General features: G+C 43.8%; 1 protein-coding gene across 1 annotated transcript; it reads left to right on the top strand.

The window, feature by feature from the left end:
* The first annotated feature begins 142 nt into the window (after positions 1-142).
* On the top strand, positions 143-25228 carry Smox (Smad on X). Its single transcript, XM_071771229.1, has 6 exons — positions 143-699; positions 20921-21132; positions 21612-21844; positions 22157-22380; positions 22749-23062; positions 23493-25228. Exons 1-6 carry the CDS (start codon positions 497-499, stop codon positions 23759-23761), a joined length of 1455 nt encoding a protein of 484 aa, XP_071627330.1. The 5' UTR covers positions 143-496; the 3' UTR covers positions 23762-25228.
* Positions 25229-26151: the final 923 nt, after the last annotated feature.

Below are 26151 nucleotides of genomic sequence, written 5' to 3'. Positions count from 1 at the left end.
TAAACGAGTGAATTACTTATCGTAAGTTACTACAGAAGTAACGCGCTCGCGTAAACATAGTAAATAGACGCGCCTCTCTATCCGTTTCGCACTCCGCGGTCGGCGGCGAAGATCGCCGATCTCGGCCGAGCCGTGCCGAGCCGCGCGCTCTGGAGTCGGGGTATACTATGGCGGCCGTGGCAAAATATTTGCCGTCTGCGTGCGAGAGTGAGTGATCTCGTTGCGCATACGAGGCTCGCGAGCGAGTTCCGCGATCGGTATACGGCACGCGCGCGCGCGCGCGTTCTCACACGGCCGCCGATCCGCGAGCTGCGCCGGAGTACTCCACAGCCAGAGCCGGGCCGAGGGCAAACCGGGGCGCGCGGCAAACGTTTCGTGTGCGAAATTCGCTTTTCCGCTAGGCGCACCGCGACCCGCGACGACGACAAGCCGTCAGAGCGGCCCCGGCCCTGGCCCTGGCCCCCGATGCGGGTCGCGCGCGCTCGTCTCAGGGCAAATGATGACTTCGATGCTGCCCAGCTTTAACCCGCCTATCGTCAAGCGGCTGCTGGGCTGGAAGAAGGCCGAGAGCGAGGACAAATGGAGCGAGAAGGCCGTTAAGAGCCTGGTCAAGAAGCTCAAGAAGTCCGCGGGCCTCGAGGAGCTCGAGAAGGCCATCACGACGCAGAGCTGCAACACCAAGTGCATCACTATACCTAGGTACGTTAGTATAAACACGTTTTCCGTATTCGGTATATTCACCGAACGTGCGCTTAAATTCTCCTCGTATTTATGCGCGAGGTCGATCTGAGAGATATGCTCGATGGGATGCACAGAAAGAGACGGAAGAAAAGAAAGAGAGAGAAAAGGACACCAGAGCCCGAACGATGCAGACGGTGAAAGAAAGAGAAAGACGGAGCGGTGGAAGAGAGGAGAAATCGCGCGCGAGCGCTCCCTCATATGCGCGCCGCGCGCGCGTGTTGGCGCGTCGCGTCTGCTGACGCACACACGGACGAGGCGCGCGCGAGAGACGGCTTTGTGCGTGTGTATACACACATGACGTATCCTCTTTTCCTATCGCGCGCCGCGTGCATATATGCGGCTCCGTTCTTATTGAGATCTCGCCGACGACGTCTCTCGCTGCGAGCGAGCGAGCGCGCGCGCGCGCGCTGCGTAGCTCACCTATTCGTATGCACGCGCCGATAACGATAACGCGAGGAAACGCGGCCGATGACGGGTCACGTTTGTGAAACGGCGGCCGATCGGCGCGATACGCACGCATGCACGCACGCATGCATGCATGCATGCACAGGTAAACAACACTAGGATCCCGGAGGGGGGAAGGGGCACGTGCATGCGGGAGGCACGTGGTCGAGCCGGAGATCCTGCTTCGCGAGCGAGTTAATTGAGCCTCTCGAGAGCCAAGCCGAATCGACCTGACTTTTCGCAAGTTTCTTAACTTTGTAATTTCGGCAATTTTCTTTTTTTACTTCTGACGGTTTTACAATTTTCTGTATGCAATTTCTTGTATTCGCTGTAAAATCAGTAAAATGTGATATACGGCTCGTTCCACGCGTCCTTCATTTATGCGCTAGCAGCGCAGTCTCGCTAATTATCGGTGGGTTTTTGCGGACGATCGTTCACGTCGTCGTGCACGCTCGTCGTATTTGTAATCGAGGCGAGGACTCCTCTCTCGCCGGGTCGCGACGGTGACGCAAGTGTGATCGCTTTACCACGCATTCAATGGAACTCCAAATGCGAGCTATCGGCTGTCATCGGGGTTGGGCGTTTACGCGTGAAATCTATTTTACACATACATGTATGCAACATAAATTACGTTTGACGCGTCATGTCAAACATTGCGAACAATGAGTAATCTATGAATCAGCATTCATATTTCGTCTGAAATATCGGAAATTTTATGTTTTGTTTGCAATTTTATTTTTAGTTACTGTTATTTAGTTTGGGCACAACTTTTGGGACGCTATGGAAAATTAACAATGTGGTTTTGAAGATCTTAATTTTATACCTATGAAAAGAAAATTGATATTGCGCGTATTGCAATCGTGAAAAGTAATACTGCTTTTTGTCATTTACCAGCTCAACGTAAATAATAATGTTTCTGTATTATCATATGTCTTTCATGTCACTGTAGTTAGTAAAGAAATTATAACTGAAATGCATCTAGATTAATTTAGTTTAAAAAACTACATTTCATTTTTCTAAGACTTTGCAAAAATAAGAAATCATTTAATCGTCCAACTTACAGTAATTCACATTGGTTATATTGTCTACGTGAAAAAGGTTCGGGTAAACGTAAAATGTAAACAATTCGTAAACAATCCATATAAACGTAAACTCGTCGATCGCTCACAAAATGCATAGTCTCGCGCGCGAAGAAGCGCGAAAGCGTGCAAACGTCGCCGGTAAGCTCGAAAACGCGAAACACGCCCGTATGATCCTTGACCTATGACAAACGGTTCTCGGATTTCCCCGATCGTATACCTGTCCGGATGATAATGCGCCCGATCGATCACGAGAACGATTTATATCTCGTTTCGAGCGAGGAGAAGAACCGTATTGATGTAACTCGATAAAAGACTCGAGTCATATGCCTTCGCTTTGATCTCGCCTTGATAGAATCAATTGCGGCCATAAAATAGACGCGACGCCCGAAGACATTTTCTAATTAAACTATCGCGGATGTGTACACATCCGTGCATATGCGTATACGCGATATAACGGGACATGCGTTGATTCCACGAGTCTCGCGCCTGAAAATCTTCCTTCTTATTTTATTATTTTATTTTTATGTAAGTTGCGTAAGCGTACGCATCGGCGATCGTCCGCGATAAGCTCCCCTCGATGCGAAGCGTCTCCCGCGTTCGCAAAAATTAGAAATAGCGAGAAAACGATGTTCCTCCGTAGTCTCCGCCCGATCGAATTCTCACTGAGGAAAGATCAGAGCCTCTTTTCCGAAGAATCATTTGCAAAGTTTGTTTCTACGAAATCAGGAATCAGGATCCCATTAGCACATTGACTGCCACGTCATACAAAACAAAAGACACTCCTCGTTCCAAGTCGAGAGCGCCTCGTCATTCAAATACAAACGATATCAAATTTCCGTTGTGTTTTATGACAAATAAGTGAATTATGAGAGAAAACGCGCGTTTGGCTTTTCGGAGTGAAATTGAATATAATTCCTAATATTCCTATATATGAATGACGTGGCGGCCGACGTATGGACGCATCGATCGCGTCGAAATTCTGAAAATGGAACGTGATATAGTAGTCGGGAGTTCCTCGGGAGTGCGTCGCGAGGAACACCCACATATACGTGACGATTCACATGTTTCGTGTCGTGACAACGAGAGCGGGCGAACGAGCGCGGGTGCATCACATTGTTCGGAACGACGAGGCGTATATAAACGATCGAGCTTCTCCGTGGCGGCGGCGGTTCGTTTCACGTCACGGGACAAATGGCAATTAATTCACGCGGGGCGGCCGTTCCAATTCCGCGCGCGTGCCCGCGTGCGTGCGTGCGTGTGTCAGGACTTTTCCGCGGGGAGGAAAAAAAGTCGTTAACGAGATACGGGCAAAACAAACGGAAAAGAATCATTTGCGAAGAACGTCGCTTTTCGCTTTGGCAACTCGACAACCTTAATGACCGTTAATGGCTCCGTTTTTTGCGGGACGAGTGTTTGTACTCCGTGAATAATATAAGACAGTTTTGTCGATATATATGAGTAATCTTCGACGTGTCCCACGTGGACGCGTACGCGATTCCTCGCAAGATCAATGAGGGCTATCGGTATCGGTGACACTCTGGTATCGGTGCGAGGAAGACTCGCAGAAAAATTAAAACAACTGCACAGACAAATCAAAATAACTTATATACGCAACAATCTATAATCTTATATTTCAACTTTTCATTTTAACTTTTTTTTTGTTGAACTGTATAAATGACTTCATTCAAGCAAGTTGTCTTCGTTTAACGCAATACGTATCTCATTTCAAGATTACATAGAGAGCTTTCCAGCAAGCGGACAGAAGTCGACACAAGTGTCGTTTTGTCTTTGTTACTCATTGCCAAAAAAGAAAGATAGAACGACGTTTGTCAACTTGTGTCGCTTGTTGGAAAGCTAGGCTCTCATAGATTCTTGTGTATATATGAGTATATAAGCCTTGATTTAGCACTTCTTTTTTTTCTGGTAAACTGACTTAAGCGTTTCAAGTATGAGACGCTGAAATATATGAAGATTTTAAACCGGCGAGAGATGGTAATCCGGGTGTAAAATTACCCAAGCTCCCCCAGCGTTGATCGTAGAATGTGTAAAAAAAATGGTATCTTCGCAAACTCAGTTGTCGAGACAACGATCTCGATTAGCGGCGGTCGGGCGGTTCGTTATTTTTTCCACATCCGCGTGAAACAACGCGGAAAAAAGACGAGGAGCGATAATCACGCTGATAAGCAACACGCTGAAATCGCCCGATCGTGATTTCTTTTATCTCGCGGGCCACATTTCTCTCGAAATTGCGTTTCCGCGGTGTTACAGCAATCCGGCGCGATTAACCGTCGTTATTTCCCGTCCAAATTTCTGATCGATAAATTGATACGATGTACCGATGTAGCGTTTCCATATTTTATATGCGCAAAGAAGATTATTTCGATCACGATAATCGAGTAAACATCGAGACGATGATACCTGTTTACCTATAAGATGCAGCTTCTCATTTTATCCTGCGCGGAATATTGAAATGTATATCGCGATGCGCATCTGCAGCGGACACGTATGACGCAATAAAGCGCATAATTAGCGTCGTATCGCGCACAGTTTAATTATTACAATACATTGTCATATTAGTTATATAAAATATTCACGGGCGTCACGAGGGGGGATTCATTTAACGTTGAATTCGCGTAATTGCGGGGCATGAATAATTACATTCTATATCTCGTGATTGTCGTCAGTTATCGGCGGTCGTAAAACGCATTAATCTCCATCGTATTTACATATATACGGATATCGATACGAATCTAAATCGCAAAAGGAGATTGGCTAAAAATAGATTATTAGATGTAACTTTCTTGATGAATCGAAGATGCTTGCCTTTCTCACACAGCGAGTACCTTCTCTGGTTACGATCTAATCAAAACTCTCTTTCGCTTATGTGCGTGGGTGTGTTCTCTTCGAGTTTTAACTTGATGTAATTAAACTGTCAAGCGCATGCTGCATATTTAACTCTTTGAGTTATTGTTTACGTTAATTATTTACGTACACGTGCCACCACGAGTTGCCGCGATACGCGATACATATTTAGTCAACGTCGGCTAATTAACACTATCAATTACCTAATTACGCACGACTACTTAAGTCATGCCTTCGTGTCACGTGTGTCTTGTCGTAATAAGGACTTATCTTTATCGTCAATGCGTTCTTATCGTCGCGTCCCAGACCGAAATATACCATAAATAGCAAACGCAAGATAAACGTGGATGCACTTGTAATGTTTTTAAGGTCTTGAAGAAATGCGCGTAAATAAACTCAACCTATTTCCTTCCCAGGCGATATTTCTAATTCTCGGACATGCAAAGAAGGATCATCGATGCCCCCCCCTCCCCGCCGTCTTTACTTCCTTTATGATCTCCGACCGAGTTTCTTCTCTCTAAACAATTTTCCCCGGAGAAATCCCCGGATGCGTGAAAATTTTATCGACGTCAGTTTTCCTGCTATCCGGAAACTTTTCTACGAATATTCGCTAACGAGGAAGGGGCCCCGCGTATATCCAAGGATTAATCACGACGATTATTCGCGTCGTTTGAAAGACCCTGTAGACATCGGAGTGATGTATCACGTGGCGCTCCGCTCTCGCGTCGTTTATGTACACACCGTATGTCTATACGGTCGAAGCCGTAGGGCCGTAGGGAATCGATTGCGGCGGCGACAGCGGCAGCGGCCGCAACGGCGGCGTGCGTACCGCATGACAACTTTATTAATAGTAGTCCTGGCCTGCCGGCGCGGTCGGCGAGGAGCCTCTCCTCGACCAAGGATACCCAGGCGGCGGAGAGAGGGAAAGAGCCTGTCATCGGGAAAGGCGCGCGCGATCCTCTCGGCCGGATCGGAGTCGGGCGGGGACGCGCGAGTGGATCGCGCGCTCGTTCCAACGGTTTTCGGACGCGCCGTGATCGACGACGACGACGACGACGAGGGAGTCGCGCGCGCGAGGGAGGTATCGTTTGTGAACGGGGTTGTTAAAAGAGGGAGAAAAGAAAAAGAAAAAAAAACACCGTAAGAATTCCGCGAAGTCTGATAAAAATTTCGAGGCCTCGATGACGCGGTAAGAATGGCGCGCTCGCGACGATCGGTGATGCTGAGGGGTGGACCGAGGTATCGGATGTGGTGCCGGTGATTTTCTCGCAGCGGTTCGTTCGCGGCTTCCCCCCCTTCCCGGCGGTGAAGTGCCTCCCCCGAGCGCGTGAGTTGAAATTCTTTTTTTAAGTAAAACGCGTTCGTTTCAATCTGAATTTTAAAAATTCACCAGATTCGAATTCGTCGAGGGTTCCATGACGTGGATACACAGCTCGAGATGTATCGTTATGCGTGATTATTATGCAGCTTATTATAATATAATCTTGTGCTTGTGCGTACGCGCGCCTATCGATCGCGCTCTCATTGTGCGTTTTTTTTCTTCTTCTGCACGATGTAAAAATATAATACGTACCTCTCTGGTGCTCGTATTCCCGCTGGCATCGCGTTGATCAACAACGCCGACTCCGGGGTTTAACAATAAATGCCGGATAACAATAAAGTTGGGAATCTATTATTAAGTTCACGTCTCTCGGCGGAGGGGAGAGGGAGAGATCGCCTGCGGCTTGGGATTAGGAAACGACTGGAAACGACTAACCACAGTTAGGCTCTTATCCAGCATCCCGATGCAACTCGCAGTCCGAACCGCTATAAAGCCGGCTAAGCAATTTTCATTCTTGTTGTCTATTTAGCTCTAACAACAGCCGAGGCATTTTTTCCCCTCTCTCACGTGTCACTAATCTCTATATATATATATATATATCGCCTTTTTAAAACTTTTACCGAGTTTACACTGTTAAATTCATCATAGTTCAATTATACTCAATTTGAGTCATTTTTAACCACTCCTATAGGTCACCACCACCGCTCCTACTATATGTCGTTAATATAACTAAAACAAAGTTAAAATAATACTGTTTCGTGTTAAAATAATAAATTTCGACGCACATACGGTAGTTCAAAATAACTAAAATGTTATTTAACTCAAGGAAAATGTTATTTGACACAATGTTGGTTTGAACATCCTTCAACAGTGTACAAACAACATCCTTTAACAACATCCTTTAACAGTGTACTAAATGAATATATTTCCATCGACGTCTGTGTGATCCTTTGACTGCTAATTAATATTCTAATCGTATCTTTATGTCTTCGATAGAGTTTACCGAGATTCTTGTCGCGTTCGCGCGAATAAAGCGCTGTCCCCTCCGCTTTTCCTCGTAAGAAATAAACTGCTTCCGGCAGTGAAAGCGTTAAGTAATACCTTCGATCGCGACTGACGTATCGGAATTGAACGGGAATGTGGAATGTTTTTACGTCGTGCGCAACACGCTTGATCAACGGCCGCGGTAACGAGAGAGACGTTGCCCCGTCCACGTCGCGTGCCCCTGCGACGCAACACGTTGCGCTCCTCTAATGAATCTCGTCGCGCGTCTCGGGGGCACGCGCGATACCGGGACACGTGCGAGCGGGACGCGCGCGTGCAGATAATGCGCGAAGTGCGTCAGCACGTCCCACGGATTTCGATATATTTGACTACCTGCACGATGCGGAGCAGCAACGGCGGCGGCGGCGACGACGGCGACCTAGATATCCTCCTCGGTGCCTCCTGGTTCGAAACGCGTGCGCTGCACGCCGCGTCTCTCGCTCGCGTTTGTCAACACGCGCGTGCTTTACCTGCCGACTCGTGCGCGCGTGCCGATTCGTATCGAACCGAGATAACGATCGATGCGATTACGCCCGATCAGTTCCTGTTTCCCGTAATCCGTCGACCCACAGCTCTCGCGGAAGAACGCGCGAGGCGCGAGTTTGTTTGAACGGGTTTGTTTACAAGCTGTCTTAAATCGATATCAGCGAAGAACGAATTATGCGTCGAAAAGCGATAGGAAGAATATGTAGAAGGCGCAATCTTTATTTTATTTCTAAATTAACGCTATTCGTAGAGTGTCAAATTTATATCTACTCAATTTGGGTCATTTTTAATCATTCCTGTAAGTCGTCACTGCTCCAACTCAATATGTCGTGTTTTGTGTTAAAATAATAAATTTTGATAGTTAAGAATAACAAAATGTTATTTAAATTTTATCGTGAAATATGGCTCTAAGACAATTTAAATGAAAGCCGTCCTTCCGATCGATCAAGTATCGAAAATTTGCAAGTACTATATGTGATCCCTTAGAATTTACAAATCAAATATGTGATCTCTTAGAATATTGATCGTTTGTTTTTTGTAACGTATTGCCTATAGAAATATGTCTTTTGCGTTTGTTCGCGCGCTTTCACTCATTCTCGATTTAATATTGGAAAAACCTCGTGGAGCTTTCGGGACATTCGGGATTAATTTCCCGAATAACTGTAACGTCGGCTGAACGAAATTCACGTATATGCATGCGCGAGCGCGCTTGCACATGATTGCATAACGCGCGCCTCGCTTACAAAATCAGCAAACAGCGGAGCGAGTGTTCCCAGCTATCGAGGAAATTAAACTTTGTTCAACTTCCCGAATGTGTGTTATATTTTATATATATATATATATATACACACACACACACACATATATCGCGCACATATGCGCGATGTCTATTGTCTAATCACGCGCGTTACATGTACGAAACGAAACCGGCGATGCGGCGTCGATGCGGCAACAGCAGCGGCAACTCCGGCGTTACCGCATTGTGTGTCCTCGTGGTTCGACTTGGACGATACGCGCGCGCGATACACGACGTTAATTCGATCCCCGTTAGAAGGTAAATTAAGTCCCCGGAATAACGTCGTAGGAAACATGTTGCGAACAATGCGAACCACAGGAACGAATCCGCGGCGTATTCCCATCGTCGGTGTGCATCTCTCCTTTTGAGGGAGAGGGGGAGAGGGGGAGATAGTGATTAAAGCTTTGAAAAATGGAATATCGAAATTAAGAAAAAAAAATGAATAAAAGAGTGATCTTAATTGTCTCGTTTTACCAGGGTCTCCTTATTCTTTCGAGAAAAATGTCGCATTTTTAAACGATTAAAAAATAATGTATGGAAAATAATTATTTTTAGGTTCACTCTAGAAAGAGAGAGAGATATATATCTCTTGTTATATATAATTATATATCCCTTGCTATATATAATTATCGATTGTTAAGTAGGCAAACTATTCTGGAAAGATTGAAAATGCAGGCTAGAATCGCGCGGGAAAGCACAATTTCGCCGCGAATTCTGTTTTCGTTATTTCTCCTTTCTTCTCATCTCTTTCTACCATTGCACGTTTATTCTCGCAAACCGTTAAATATAAAGTTCCATACCGGGAATATTTTCACCGTGTATTATTTCAGCATACACTATTTAAATACAGCCGTCTAATTCTCTCTCGCGCTGACATTGAACACGATTTTCACATTATCCAAATAAAACCCAGAATATCCGGCGGCCACATCCGGTGCTCAGTGTGCGCGCCGAGAAATACCGCCGATCTATATACCGGCACGGTAAATCGAAAGATAAATGAAGTGCGCTACGTGTGCGGTGCATTCTTTTTTTCTTTCAAACAACATAATCGACTGTAATCAACTCGAACGTCATCTCGTTTAAATGCTCCGCGAGAGAAAAAGTGGGTCGCGTTGAATTTTACATTATATAATTCTTTTTCTTCTTCTATAAGCGTCAAATCCAGTTCTTCCTTCTTCAATGCGCACAACTATTATAAACATCGAGATCCCGTTCCATTCATCTCAATAATTCGCGATTTAGAAAACAAAGGAAAACGAGTGTCCGCACGACGCGACGTGGACACAAGTACAATGTATATTTTGCAAGTCGCTGGAAACTATCGAATCGCGTCGCGCAATTCAACGACCGGGTCAATCGCATCGGGAGGGAAGAAAGCACCTTGATTTATTCCTTCAACGCGCGCGTCATCGCTGAGCTTTTTCTTCTTATTCGATGCGAAAAGAGGAGTTTATCGGTGAAGAGACGTGCAGGGGCGGGGGGAAGCTTCGTTTAACTGCTCCGTTCTCGTTTTTAAATCGCGAGGTGGAATCTTATAGAAATAGATTGGGACCGTCTCTCTTCTCCTCGGAGAGGCACTTTGCGTCTCCGGAGCGAGCCGAGCTTCGATCGACGGCGGATTTATCCGGTTTGTCATTCGAGCAGCTCTTCTTAAATCTACGACTCTTGTGTTCGCTCCTAACGGCAAATATAATTCCGCCTTTTACGTCACGGCGACGCAGAAGCGATTTACGCGGACAATAAAGAAGGGGATGCGCCGTTGAACCTCTTTGTATTCGTCGCGTTTATCGCTTCCCTAAACAATCTAGCAGTCTATTAATTTCTTAAATATTTCTGTAGTATAGATATATATATTGTTAAATCAATATAAAGATAATTTTTATATTCTATACACAGTGTAGATGTGTAAATTATTTTGATATTGATTTAACAATATATATTTAATTGATGTCTGAATATATATAATTTAAATATTAATTGAATGTACATCGTAAATTTTTATAAATGTTAGTTTCTTTTAAATACGTGAGAAGACAATTCTGCAAAACTAAATAATACATCTTTCTTTTCTTTTCGCCGACAAAATTAAGGGAATCACATCATATTTCAATTTAGGCAAAGATTGAAAGATTTCATCTCGGAAATGCATCTGTATCCACCCAGCCTTATACTCAGAGCCGTTGGTCTGACTCGGAGTCAATTGGCGTTTACGCAAGACAATTGACGCGAATAATTCGCGACGAGAATTAATGGCACCGATCTCGGCGGGTACGGCGTCTCTCGCCCGTCGTCGGTGAGAGAAAAGAAAAGGGTGTGATTTGTGTGTGCGATGCGCGAGGGAGACGGAGAATTACGTAAGGGCCGACGTTCCCCCGCGGTATCCTGTTGCGCGCGCGGTTCGTCGCGGTCGCGCCGCGCAATAACGGTGAAATGCGCCATACGTATACGTATAATGGCATTAGCGATTTGTTAATGCATTATCCGCGGTAAAAGTTACTTCGCACTTCGTTCGCACCGCGACTGATTATCGCGGCTGACCTTATGCTCGTTCGATTTCAGTGAAAGGAATCGCATACGACGAATCGAATCACCGTATACGGATAAAAAAAAATAGAATTCCAAGGTGAGATATTTCGCGAAAGAAGAGGGAAATATTGTTGTATTTATGAAATCGATTTGTTTTAACAGATCGAACTTTTTCAAAAGATCTATTAAATTTTTAAGTCGGCGAATGGAAAAGAAGAGAGATAATACAAGCGAGGTGTAGCAAGCACTTTTATAACTTGTGTGCCATTAGGGGAATACATCTTCATCTTCATGATAGAATACCGCACATATCCCAAAATAATTTTTGAAATTTTCCCAATCAGTTTTTGTGAATCGTCATTTTCCTCCACGTTTTAAATACGAAACGATCAATTCCGTTATACGAGCGGATAAAAGGACGGATGTTCTATATCTGAATAAACGACGTTTCCTTACTTCTACTCGCGTGCCGTGGAACGGTATCAGTCGCTTGAGACTCAAGGTTGCATCGGTATATAACCGTTTTATTAAGCGGCGTTTTATTACCAAGCATCGACGAGGAAGCGCGGGAAAGAAGGAGGCGAAACAAAAAGCGACTTGCATCCCGAACGGTCACCGGTGCGGCGATGGCGATATGCCCTTCGAATCGATAGCGGAACGCGCCGTAAATACCCGCCGAATTTTATTTCGCATTGTCGACAGAATTTCGTTTAATTACACGTCGCGGCGATAAATTGGAGTTAACAACGTATATCGGCGGGCGGGATGACGTGTTTCGCGTTTCAATTCTCCGCCCCGGTATCCTTCGTATCCCCGATATTTTTGGGACAGCTATATGAAATTCGCGTAACGTTTGAAAGCTTACTCCTGGCAATTGAAGAGCAATACGAGTGGTTTTATTAACGACGGAAAGCGTTTTTCTCTCGCGTTTCCCGCTCGCGACAGGCTGGCTGTAATATAGTCTCGTTCCACGATGGAAAATAAATGGAAGACATACAGAATGCACATCAGAAAGGAAGAGAGAGAGAGAGAGAGAGAGAGAGAGAGAGAGAGAGAGAGAGAGAGAGGGCTTTTTCATTAGTTCCCTCTCGGATATCGATATTATTGACGCGCGTTGCCGATATTTCATTAGCGCGCGCTCGCGAGAGACGCGATACTTTCTCCCGAATGAACAAAACGATTGTGATACGATTATACGTCCCAAGATATTTTAACAAAGACACGTGCGGAGCTTATAATCTGAAAGCGCGTTGTGAAATTTTATTCAGCTTATAGGATTGAGGCATCTAAGAGGGAGCGTTCAACTAATTAACAGTGTCAAATTACTAATCTTATCTATTTCGACCATTGCCTATTTTACTCGACGACACGCTCGATATAAATATTTAATAACAAATCTTTATTAGGTGCTATTCTCGAACATTTTTATCGGGGCTGCCTTTTTAAAAATTCAAGATGGCATTTTTGACTTGCGTAAGGGATTCCATGAATAATTCACGTTTAACAGCAGACTGTCTGAAAGTTCAAGTTGAAACCGAAAAATTTCCGGAAAAATCAATCATCTGTAGAACGACGATCAATATCGAATATTTATAGGGAACATTATGTATATTTTTAGAAGTTACTCAGAACCTACCATATATCATTTCTATATATCCACGCGCGCGCACGCCGTTCTGCATGGTAATATATTTATATAATAATTTTAATCAACTCTTGAAGAGCTTTTTCTTTTATATATTTATTTATGTATAAACAGGATTAAAAGAGGTCCCTTTAGTACACATAGTATGATTATAATTGCAACATTAGCAAAAGACGCGGAATAAGATGCTGAAAGAAGAATATGAGAATAACAACCTTAAAAGTTACAGTGAAGATGTTACTTTTTACCTTTGCGCGTTTATCATGAATTTTGATTTTGTGTCTCACGCTGATGTCAACTCGAGCGAGAAATTATCGCAAGCCGCGATTTGATGTTATAATTTCTTAAAATAAATAAACATTTATTCGACCGAAAGATATTACGCAGGCTTCAGATAATAATACAGTTACCAGATGCGAGATGACGATGGCATTCTGACAATGAGATTAAATCATCGAACGTTTTTCCGCGGTCGATTCTTAATTCGCGCGCGTGAAACGGACAGAGGTTTCAAGGGAGATTTGGATTATCGCGTAGCCAGTGGCAGCGGGCCGATAAGAAGCGAACGGAGAAAGAGGTCTTGGAGGAAAAAAAAAAGACCGGGTCGATAAGACAAGCCGACGTAACGTGTAACCGACACGATAAGTTATATCTCCTTGAGGCGCCGAGCGGAGCGAAGAGAGCCACGCTATTTCGTTCTCTCGTATATGCGAGTTGCAAGGACATTAGTGGGAAATATCGTTGTACGAGATGCCAGTACGCGACGAGGCGATTCTCGATTGGAGAACGATTCGAGGAAGGAGTTTTTCCTCTCCACGAGCCCACACGCGGTTCCGATTAACGGAGAATATCGGTATTTACAGTTCGCACGGCCGCATAATCGATTTGCATGCGTGTGTACAAACGGGCTATCTTTCGTTCCCGATGGAAAAATTCATCGCCATGATTCCCGTGCGTTCGCATAGTAATACCCTTGCTCGGTCCTCGCGACATCCGACCCGACGAACAAGCCTTTCTCTCGTAAATTACACACTTCGATAAGAATTTACGTGCACACCAGTGCTTTTTGTCGCTAATTATTACGTATTTTAAAACTCAACCGCGGACATTACACGCTAGTGGATACGGAGTCTTAAAAGGATTATTACTTTTAGATATAAAAAAAGGCAAATGAAAATAATTGCTCTTCACTCTGTATATATGTAGGTATTGCTATCTTTTTTTTTTATTTTTTCAATATTGATTGCGCGCAAAATTTTTATTTGTTTTGCTAGAAAGAATATTTTGTTAAAATTGCAAAATAAATGGCAGAAGTCCACAGGCACAAATTGAAGCTTGAAATAGAATCATATACGCGGTTCCGTACGAGAGTCGACGGGTTTCGGGTTCGACATTCATCCTACGTATTTGCCTCGGCTTTATACGAGGTTAATTAAGAAATTTAAAGATGAATGAGGGAGTTATTATGAGGTTAAATGGCAAACTCGTTTTCGGGGATCCATGTTCCAAGAATTTAAATTGCCGTTCTTCAGTTTTATTGGTTGGAGATAGCTGTGTCTGAGCAAATGTTCCCTTTGAAGTTGTGGCATGATACCGTATAGAAGTCGACGAGATCATTGAGCTTGAAATGTTCACATTGTATACATTTGAGGATTTAAAGGGAGCTAATAAAATAGCTCATTTTTTTCACCGACTAACACTGTTGAACATTAAACGATGAAATTTAAACTGATATCTTGAGTTAAATAATATTTTGTTATTTTTTATTGTTATGTGTGACGAAATTTATTATTTTAACTCCATTGATTTAGTTAAATTAACATCATTAGTTAAATTAACGATATATTGAGTAGGAGCAGTGGCGACTTATAGGAATGATTGAATGACTCAAATTGAGTGTAATTTGACACTATATAATTTTAACAGTGAAGGAGAAACGTGCTCACTTAAGATATTCCGCAGCGAAAAATCGATAAGTTTTTGATAAAAAGAAAAAATCCTCGCAGCAAAGTTGAGTCAGAAATCTCCGTAAAAAGTAAAAAGAAAATTTTGAAAATTTTCATTCTCCTCCTCGGAGCTCCGTTATCGTGGATCTTGCCCTGGATCGCTCCGTGATGTATCGATCTGTGCAGCGTGGACGATATCTCGCGGAAATGAAATCCGAGGAGGAAATTATACGCGATGACGGTCAAGTCACGCGGCAGAAGCCGCACGCAGGAGGGAAAAAGCCTCCCTTCGCTCACCCCCTTCCCTCTCGCGTTCGCGCATCGCATATCTCGAAAGTGCGTGGTATCCCACACTCTTGTCCTTCCTCTTCTTCTCTCTCGCGGTCCGCAGCTGCTGCGATAATGGCCGGTTTACACGGAAACCGGTAGCTTACCTACCGGGGCTAGTAGTCAAGTAGTCGGGCTTTATGCTAGGCCGCTTAACTGCGTTTTCGAACGAGTACTCGAGCAAAACGCTGTTTACACAGTCGCGAACTCGCTTTGGGCGACGGTCCGGTCGGCGGACGCGGATCAGACGTGATTATGCTAAAGGAATGCGCCTAAACCGGCATTCTTGAATTATCCCAGTCCGAGCCCGCCCTGTTGACGATGATCCCCGATGGGGGACCGATGAAAGCATAGCGCGAGGCTAAACGATTATAACGGAACGTTGCATTTTGACGAGCGATAATGTGAATATCGAGAACGATATAATTCGGTTGTTATGGGTTGTCTCTTTACGCGGATGGTCCATTCCTTTCAGCGAGATTCCGACTATCCGTGTTGTGTGGAGCGGCCATAAACCGGCCTTGTGCAGCCAGTGTGGTTCACGTGTCGCACGGTATTCTTTCCCCTCTCTCTCTCTTTTTTTCTCTTTGAACATGAGTGCGCGCGTACTTTCTGTCATATCTCTGACGTCTATTAAACTCATTGTCATTGATGTTGCGGTACGCGGCACGACAAAAAATCTCTGCGATTCACGACAGGTGACGTTCAAAACAGCGTTCGACAATACTTCCAGCTTTAATTTCTCGTGGGGTCGAGGTATATAGGGCAGAGCCACGAGCCCGGAAGATTGTTTGTCGAGGCGAACAGAGATTTGCCTCATTGTGGCCTCATTGACTCTTCAAAAGTTATAACGAAAGCTGTTCGCTTCTCTTTTGAATGTTTCGAGTATCATCGTGTAGATTAATTGACATGAATCATTTAAGTCAGTAATTCTCACATTAATATCCACGTGACGAGTATTATGAGATGAAGACTATATATTCGACTGATCCAGCGAACAAAACGTATACACTTGAATATTAAAGGATGAAATTTAAACCAATAGGATCAATACCTTCAGTTAAATAATTTACGTAACATTTTGTTGGTTTTAATTACCATGTGTATCGAAATTTAATATTTTAACACACGACAGTATTATTTTAACTTCATTAGTTTTTAGTTAAATTAACAGTATCTATATTAAGTAGGAGCAGTGGCGACCTATAGACCTATAGGAATGGTTAAAAACGACTCAAATTGAGTAATTCGACACTGCCGAATATGACGTTAAACGCTCGAATTAGGTTCTCCGAGATTTTTTAACCTATCGAGACGCAGGTTGAGACGAGCGCGATCATTATTAGTTATTAATGGAGGCGATTATTTCGTCGCCGCAGAGTAAGGTTTAATTAGGCTCCGGTCTAATTCTCCGCATCGACACGGGAGGCGAGCCCGTTCATTAATAGGAAGAAAGAGAGAAAGAGAGACAAGGACACGATGGTATACGGAGTTCGCGGCTGCAGACGCATATTCAGCCGTTCCTGAAATATCGCAAACATCCTCCGAGGCCGGAACTCGCGGCGAGAACCGAGAGAACGAGAAGGGACGGAGAGATTCTCACGCGCGCCGGAATCGTGCGCGCGGAAGATTCCTGATCTTCCACGCGCATTGAGTAGCGTTCTATCTGTCGATTTTATCTCCGATTATCTCACGCTGTAACGATCGAGGCGAGGCGAGACGTAATTTTATTAGGGGCTGATAATTCCACCCCGCTGCGTTGGATAAAATTTTAAATTCACGCTCATTCGTAACTTTTGCAGTGAAATATTTCTGCTAATAAGCTCAATCGCTGTACACTGTTAAATATTGAAAGATTAAATTTAAACCAATACCTTGAGTTAAATAACATTTTATTATTTTTAACTATACCATATCGATTCATGAATGAATTTTAACATGAAACAGTATTATTTTAACTTCATTGATTTATTTACATTAACACTGTTTTAGTTAAGGTAACGACATGTTGAATAGGATCAGTGGCGACCTATAGGATGTTAAAAATGACTGAAACTGAGAATAATTTGACACTACAAAATCTAACGGTGTATCACGCCGATCGGATTAGAATGAGGACTCGGTAACTTGGTAACTCTATCTACTGCGTGGAAGTTACCGCGAGAGATTAACGCGGTCGATGGATGCTGTCGCGAAGAAACTCGGGTCGGGATTCGCGCGTCGCAACGTTTCGTTCCGACTGTCTTGCCACACGCCATTAGGTACGCAATGGGTACCTAAGCTCCTCGACATGTCGCGGGGTTTATTACCTAACGCGGCGAGCGGCGACGAGTCCGAAGCGCGTCGTCGTAACGTTCTTACGTAACGACCGAGAAAGAGAGACAGGTGTGGATGCGAAATGTTCTTCGCGCGACCGCGTTTCTCTCCGTGTCCCTTCCGGCGCGGCGCGAGGAACCTCCAGAACCGCGTGTCGCCGAGATGTCTCGCGATCAAGTTTCGCGATCTTGGCTCGCGACTGCGGATGCTCGACGTGCCGGCGAGGAGAGCCGATCGAACGAATCGCGTGAGCGAGCGTTTTCCATATTATTATGTAACAGAGTGCAGTGTCACGTAGAAACGATAATTGAGAGCGTAACGCCGAGAGAGATGAGAGATAAGAAACCGATGGGAAAAAGGGGAGAGGTAAAGAACGCGATAGGGAAACGAATATGAAAGAAGGAGATCGAGAGGCGGTGACACGCATGCAAGCACGCACACTCACGCAAAGAGAATACAAATGCGAATACGTCGAAAAAAAAAAGAAAAGAATTCAAGGCTGCGTGACGTACCTCATGCATTTATGCGTCAACAGAAACGTTACACGTCTCTATAATCTCATCATAAATTTCATAAACTCGATCTTGGACTGGAGATCTCGGTCTCTTTTCCATCTTACGGAGCGGTAAAGGATTTGTTTATCCACGTGATTATACGTTAGTTAGACGCGGTCTGATTTTCAGGTCTAATTGCCGTTTCTGAGACACCTCCGGCTCTTTTTTTTCGAGAGAGATCATCTGCCTCGGAATGGCGAGTATCGCACAGGTCACCAAGATCTTAACCTGTGCACCTTTAGTCGAGCGAAGATCTAAAGATACGCGATGACGAAATCCCAATCTTTTTATACCTTCTCTGCAGTTTTTTCTCGTTATTTCTTAGTAATTTAAATTAGAGAAGGCGCGGGCGACCTCAGCAGTCGGAAGTCATATATATTTTTGCGTCTCGGGGGGACACGCGCTCGCGATAATTGCGGGTACCGACTGCCACCGGCGAGGCTTTGCAAATCGCTCGCGCTTAATTACGAGGCATCGGTAGTCTCTTCCAGAGGGGGAGGGGGCTTTGCGTTACTCTGTTGTTCCGGCTCTTTAATCGCGCGCGACGCGGGATTACACGAGCGTGACGGAACGAGCGAAATTGCGCGCGCGCGCGCGAGAATTTTGCAATTAAATACCGTTTAATTCCACGTCGACGGTGGCGGAGGAGCGCGCCGCGATTACCCGTTCCGCGAACGCGGTCTTCGCTCCCGCGGACAAGCCTGTGCCAATAACTATCATTTACATCGCCTCAAGGATCTCTCCCCCCCCCCCCGTAACGTCTCACTCGTAATTCTTTTCACTCGCACATAATATAATACGTGCGTTATCGTTTATCGATGCCTATATTCGACCAGTCGTCTCTCGGAGTTATCCTCGAGCTATCCTCGAGTTATCCTCGACTTATCCTCGCGCGAATGTCGGACTTCACTTCCCGATCGAAATGAGAGCAAGCGTGGCGTAGCAGACAGCGCACTGGTCTGCTAAACCAAAGATCTCAGGTTCGAATCCAGTCCTGGGTAGATCTAAAATAAATAAAAACTGTATCGCTTGTTTCTCCTTCTCGACGGAATGGCAGCCCGTCAGGAGTATCTCTTGCCTCGAAACCTGTAGGTTCTATGTGCTTGTGTATACAACCTGCGTGCGCGCCACAAGCACATGACTTTGGGGGAGGCCTACGTCCGACGATAAGAGAAAAAAGGGCATCTGACAAATAATTATTCGTTTTATTCATGTTTATATGATTCAAATTTAATGACGCAAAAGTCCGACTCAAAAATAAAACGAATGATTGTTTGTCATATTTCCTTTTTTTTTCTTATCGTTTGTTGATCTGGTTCAGTGGACAAATCAGATGGTGCGTCTTGATGTTGCGCAGCGGGTTCATCCATATTCATAACCTGAGCCGTTGAGCTTGAAATTTCCTATCTACATTAAAATGTAGCGCGATAAAGAAAATGAGACGAAAATCTTATTTAAAAATATTACAGTTATACACTTTTTTTATCGACACTCTCCTGGGATTGGGATATTCGACGTCGCTTCGTAGCGTTATCTGCGATTATCAGCGTCGAGATGAGAATTCGTTGAGAGTTCACGTATAGCATTTTATTTTTCTCGTGAATGTATAAGTAAGACGGTTTCCTCTTGGGTTCTTCTTAATTAATTAATCCGACGAATCTCTCACGCACGTGTCTTGTCGGACGCGCACAGAAAAAAAAGAAGTGTCAAATCAAAATTTATATACTCGTACAATTTGTAATCTTTTTATCAGAATTTCAACTTTTTATTTCAACCTTTTTTTTGTTGGTTGAACTATGTAAAGGACTTCGTTCAAGCAAGTCGTCTTCGTTTGACGCAATATAATCTCATTTCAAGATTATACAGTAGATTGTTGCGTATATACGGGTATGTAAGTCTCGATTTGACACTTCTTTTTCTTCTGTGCGCGTTTTTCTCCTGTTCGAATGCGCGAAATGTCTTCTTCCTCGTCCGTTTGAATTATAGAATTGGTTATCGCGCAATTCTGAGGTATTGATGTATTCGTACGTGACGAATACATCAATGTGACGCAACTGTAACGGAATCGGCTCGAAGTCCGCCGGAAATATCGACAAGCTAAACGGGGACTGTTACAATCAGCCGCGTTTTTACCTCCCCTTCGTCTCTTGTTTTGCGCACCTGATCCGCACGGCGGAAGAACGAAACGTGTGATCTCGCGCCACTCCAGCGAAATTTCTTCACCGGAAGACTTTACGCAGCGAATTCCAGCCGGATTCTTTTTCCTCGCGGTCACGCCGCTTCCGGCGTGCTGCATGACGCGACGTAGAGCCGGTATAGAGCCAGCCGTAGCCGGATTTGACCAGAGAGGCGGAATCTCACGAATGCGTAATTTCGCGTGGAGAGATTTTTTAACTCTTTCATTAACTCCTAAAATTCCAATAAATCAATTCGCACGCGCGTATATGCGCGTGTTATATGCATATTAAAAGAAATTAATAAATGTCAAACTAATAAATTAATAAATACGAATTTATATAAATCGGAATGTAAATTTTGAATTTTACAAATTTATTATTAAAATAAAAATATATACATTAATTTAACAAATGTATTATATTAATACGATAGAAATTTAATAAATTGACATGTGAATTTCGAATTTATTAAATTCCACTGGTGGATTTCCTCTCGTCATTGGTGGGGATGCAAAATCCATGTTAATCTCGGATGAGCCGATATAGATAAACGTTCGAAAAAGGTTTTGCGACTCGGCCTCTGGATTCCATCTCGTTCTGCAATTCGCAGTTCTGAAAGTAACGTGAATTTTTTGTTTACTCTTCCACAGGCCTAGCCCGGGCGGTGTCGGCGACAACGGCGTTCAGGGTGTTCGCGGCAAGGGCGGTCTGCCGCACGTGATTTACTGCCGACTCTGGCGCTGGCCGGACCTGCAGTCGCACCACGAGCTGAGGGCGATCGAGCACTGCGAGTACGCCTTCACCCAGAAGTGCGACGAGGTCTGCGTGAACCCTTATCATTATCAACGAATACAAACGCCAGGTACGGGGGTGGGAAGGGGCAGACAGAACATAAAAGCCTTATTATCCTAGAGCATTCAAAAATTAGACAAGGATATAATTGTTGTATGAATTAAATGTTTAGCGGTTTTTTAAATCCATTTTTTTTTAAAGAGACCGCAACTACCATTGGAAAAAACTGCCTCAAAATTAAACCTCTATTGTCTTCAAACTTTATAGAGTAGTTTACTTATACAAAAGTTTAAAGAAAAGATAAAATTTATACCAAGTCCCTCCCTGTGAGGGTGAAAGGGCGATCAACGGCATCCGTTTTGCTCGAATTACGTTCTCTCTTTTTCTTTCTCTCCCTTTCTTCTCCTCCTCTCTCTTTCTCTTTCTCTCTTCTCTCTCTCTCTATTTCCGTTCCTCTTTCTCGGGAGAGGGCTGTTAATCGGCCGTTACGACCGTAAGCATAGCGAGACTAGATCGCGTGACTATATCGCGGCGCACGAAACTTTGCAGTTTTGCCGGCCATTCTCGTGCCGCGGCACAACCTAGCCAGCGACGAGAACACCGTTCTCTATAACACCTCCCTCGAGGAGCTCAGCGTCAGCGTGCCGGAGAACACGAGCTTCCACGCGACATTGAATCACCAGCACAATCAGCAGCAGGGGATACCGCAGTCCTCGCAACAGCAACAGCAGCAACAGCAGCAGCAGCAGCAGCAACCAAATAATCCGTACCAAGGAATGCAGGTCGGTAACTGGAACGGATCGCGTTAACAAGTTGGCTTGCCCGATTTATTGCCTCATGAAGAAACTCATTTTTATATATCACACTTATTTTTTTAATTACTCGTCTACGCTATAAATACGTTATAAATAATAATATATTATAAATATGGATAATTAATATATTATTTAGCTCCATGCGCGAACCATATATCCCATAACATCGATTTTTATATAGACTATGTAGATAAATAGTTTACAATATCCTACGCTGTATAATAAGGAAACGGACCGTCAGATTCGGAAATGTGACACCATGGATTTATTTATGTTCAGAGCATGCAGGCAACGAGTCCGGCGAGCGTCGGGAGTCTGGGAAGCGTGCAGGGCTCGCCTCATCCCGCCCCAGGATCCATGGATCCGCCAGCAGATACGCCGCCGCCGGGCTACATTAGCGAAGACGGCGACAATATGGACCACAACGATAACATGTCCCTGTCACGCTTGTCGCCTAGCCCTGTAGACGCGCAGCCGGTTATGTATTGCGAGCCCGCGTTTTGGTGAGAGCCCGACTGATTATTGGATAACGCGCGTGGTGTATCCTCTTAAATACATAAACATACGCAGGAGAACACGTTGCACGTTGTCCACAAGACAATTTCGATCGCGAGAACTTTTAATTCTCTTCCGAGCGAATCGAGACAATTATGAAGTTACAAAACGAAGATCCCCCTTTGGATAGAATTAATATTGACGTAAAATAAATTGGATAAGAGATTGATAATTAACGTAAGAATATTAAAAAGCGGAAATGAAACCGAATTAATTTGCATAATATCCGCGATGTGAAGCTTCTGCTTTTTTTATGATTCTTCTTCGTCACGCCACACGCGCTACTCACTCGTAATACCTTCGCTTTGCTTGCCAGGTGTTCAATTAGTTATTACGAGTTAAACACGAGAGTGGGCGAGACGTTTCACGCGTCACAGCCGAGTATAACCGTGGATGGCTTCACCGATCCAAGCAATTCAGAGCGCTTCTGCCTCGGCTTGCTGTCCAATGTGAATCGCAACACGGTGGTCGAGCAGACTAGACGACACATCGGCAAGGGTGTCAGGCTGTATTACATCGGTGGCGAGGTGTTCGCCGAGTGTTTGAGCGACTCTAGTATCTTCGTGCAGAGTCCGAACTGCAATCAGCGTTACGGCTGGCACCCGGCCACCGTTTGCAAAATACCGCCAGGTAAACGAAGAAATTACTGCCTTCTTCAATATGTATATATTAGTTTGAAGATAATTTCTTCTTCAAGTTTTTTTAATTACGAATTTATCCATGCTCCTTGTTTTGGATTTGTGTAAGCGTATTAACACAGGGATTGAAAATTATCAGCTGACTTGGGTTCTTACATTTTCTTTCGTTCTTTCCCAGTATTTATTAATTAATCTTATTTGAAATTAGTAATTTATTGTAAATCTTCAAGATTTTCCATGTGCGTTTTCCGTCTTCGATGATATCCGTCTATATCTGATTTATTCAGTAATTATTGCTCCAACGAATAATTAACGTCTTTTATCTGTATAAAACAATAATTAGATATTTAAATAATATGATGACTTGTGTTTTGTTCGTTGTTCTCGGAATCGGTGTAAAATTTATTTTTGTTGGCATGCAGGATGCAATCTGAAGATCTTCAACAACCAGGAATTCGCGGCGTTGCTATCACAGTCAGTGTCGCAGGGCTTCGAAGCGGTGTACCAGTTGACGCGTATGTGCACAATCCGGATGAGCTTCGTGAAGGGCTGGGGCGCGGAATACCGCCGGCAGACGGTCACCTCGACTCCCTGCTGGATCGAGCTGCATTTAAACGGGCCGCTGCAGTGGCTCGACAGGGTACTCACACAGATGGGCTCGCCCCGTCTACCCTGTTCCTCGATGTCCTAAGTTTTTGCATCCTCCATCCGTTCGTTCGTGAGAGAAGAACACGTGAAAATATCATCGTCGTCATCGACATCATCGATCGATCGATCCATCCATTTGTTTCTTCGTCGCGTACGGTATGTGAAAGTTAAATCCGTTGTTCAGAGTTCCCTCGAACGAACGCCGCCGCCGAGTGACGCATGCAAGAAAAAGGTGACGTACGATCTTTGCGCTCGAAGATGCAGTCAGCAATTGGAAGAGAATGATAGGCTCAGGCACAACGATACCAAGTTTCTTTCGCGCTCAAATCGCGGCAGTGGCTTTCTCGAATTGTCCCGCGATCGACCACAACGTGTGAAATGCGTGAAGATGCAAAATTGAAACGGCGACTCGCTCGCGTGGCAGTATATAAATATTATAGTAGATATATTAAAGCTTGATGTCCTACCACGATTCGTTGTGATCGAAAAGAGGAGACACGGTGACGCGCAAGGACGCGAACGAGACGCGGAGCTTCGCCTCGACGCACTTGTATCGCGCGCATGTGCACCACGTACAAGATATATCCAGGGTGATCATAATCCGAGTTTAGTCGATTCGTAATAAGAAACAAACAGAAAATGAGATAGAGAGAGAGAGAGAGAGAGAGAGAGAGAGAGAGAGAGAGAGAGAGATTTGAAAGAGAGAAAGATAGAGAGTGATAGATATTTATATATATATTATATATATATATATATATATATGTATATATGTACCGCGCGTTAACAGAGCTCAGTCTTTTGCATATTTTTATTGCTTATTCAGGCAGACACAACTATTACAGTCGTACTACAGTATACGCCAAACCTTTACCAGATATAATATACATTATACATAATATGTATGTGTGTGTGTTGACTTTACTAGCTCGCTATAGTGGGAGGAGTTTACACTTGAATATTCTATATCCACATAAACACGGAAAACACAACATACACACAAAAAACACCCACACACATACACACACACGTATATACATACATGTATATATGTTATGTTTTACGATATTTGTTACGGAAGATTACGATAGCATATATCGACAGGAATACCCAAAATTGTTTGCGTTGTGTAAGACTTTCCAGTTCGCAACATAATATCTATCTAAAATCAATATATATACATATATCAGGAATATCATTGATATGTATTTTCTAGTAAATTAACAATACGCGCTATACGACTCACTCGGACTATGTACATTTAACGCGATTGCTTATGAGAGTTTAGCACATTGAGTATATTCACCCTGTTGTTATGTATATTTTCTTTGATAACAAAAGAAACGTAGACGTTTTTAAAAATGCAAGATTTATGCATGGAGAAATCTTTTAATATATATACATATTTAATATATTTAATTCATATGTTGTATTTTTCTTTTTTTTTACTCTTTTTAGATCTCTTGGACCAAATAAATAAATTTTGCCTTGTCTAACGGTAAAGGTAACAGTACATGCATCTAAATTATTATTACGAGTACCCAGATGTGTCTTCTTATCCTCTCTATTGTTTCCGATGAATATTGATTCCGTACTTGAAATATCACGAAGACTTATCCTCGCGTAGGGATCTGCCATCTAAATATTTGCCTTAGACATTATTAGGATTGCCTGTACGGTTATCGCGAAAAAATAGAATTACCAATTCGCCTTAATCCCTAAAATTCTGGTTACTCCTCGAGTTTTGAATCTTCTGACATTTTCTTCTTGTATTCCGGTTGGCAGTTTACGTCCTTTCTCGGGTAACTCCCGAATGCGAATGCGAGCGCTCTCACCTTGAAAGGAAGACTGAAGCCTTCCCTGCGAATTCAGTTCTTTGTTGTCTACAGAATCGTAAGCGAAGTATCGGCGAACGTAAGATCGTGTCATGTAATGTGTAAACCATCACAGTTGACAGTTTGACGAGGCTAGTAAAAGAAAAAAAGTACATCGCCTAAATGAGGAATATAAATTAAGTGTAAGAATTGTGTTTTCTTAATTATCAAGAGTGGCTTGAACATTATGTAGGAAAAAAGACGTACCGAGTGTCTTTCTCTTAAGGAGAAAAAAATCGATGTCTTAAAAATGAGATCCGTTCAAGTTTTGTCGGACTGTGTCTGTGGGCAATGTTGACAATACGAGAGATTCAAGGGTACCGGCAGCAGTTCTGGAATTCGTTTTACAACAATCAGATGAGGCCGATGAAGCCGGTGAGCAACGCGATGCAATTCCCGTGGTACTATTCTCGCCTACGGTATCCGTACCGATACTTGGGCATGATGATCGATAACATGCGGCCGTACGCTTCTGACCCTCGGCCTCAGAAGGGCAGGAGACCGACAGGCAGTGGCCGATGGATCAATTCGGGAAACGGGATTGCCGACGGATTCGCGGGAA

The sequence above is a fragment of the Temnothorax longispinosus genome, chromosome 2, assembly GCF_030848805.1.
Source record: "Temnothorax longispinosus isolate EJ_2023e chromosome 2, Tlon_JGU_v1, whole genome shotgun sequence".
NCBI lineage: Eukaryota > Metazoa > Arthropoda > Insecta > Hymenoptera > Formicidae > Temnothorax > Temnothorax longispinosus.
Note: the sequence above shows the minus strand (reverse complement) of the source record. Positions and strands in the feature narration are given on the sequence as shown.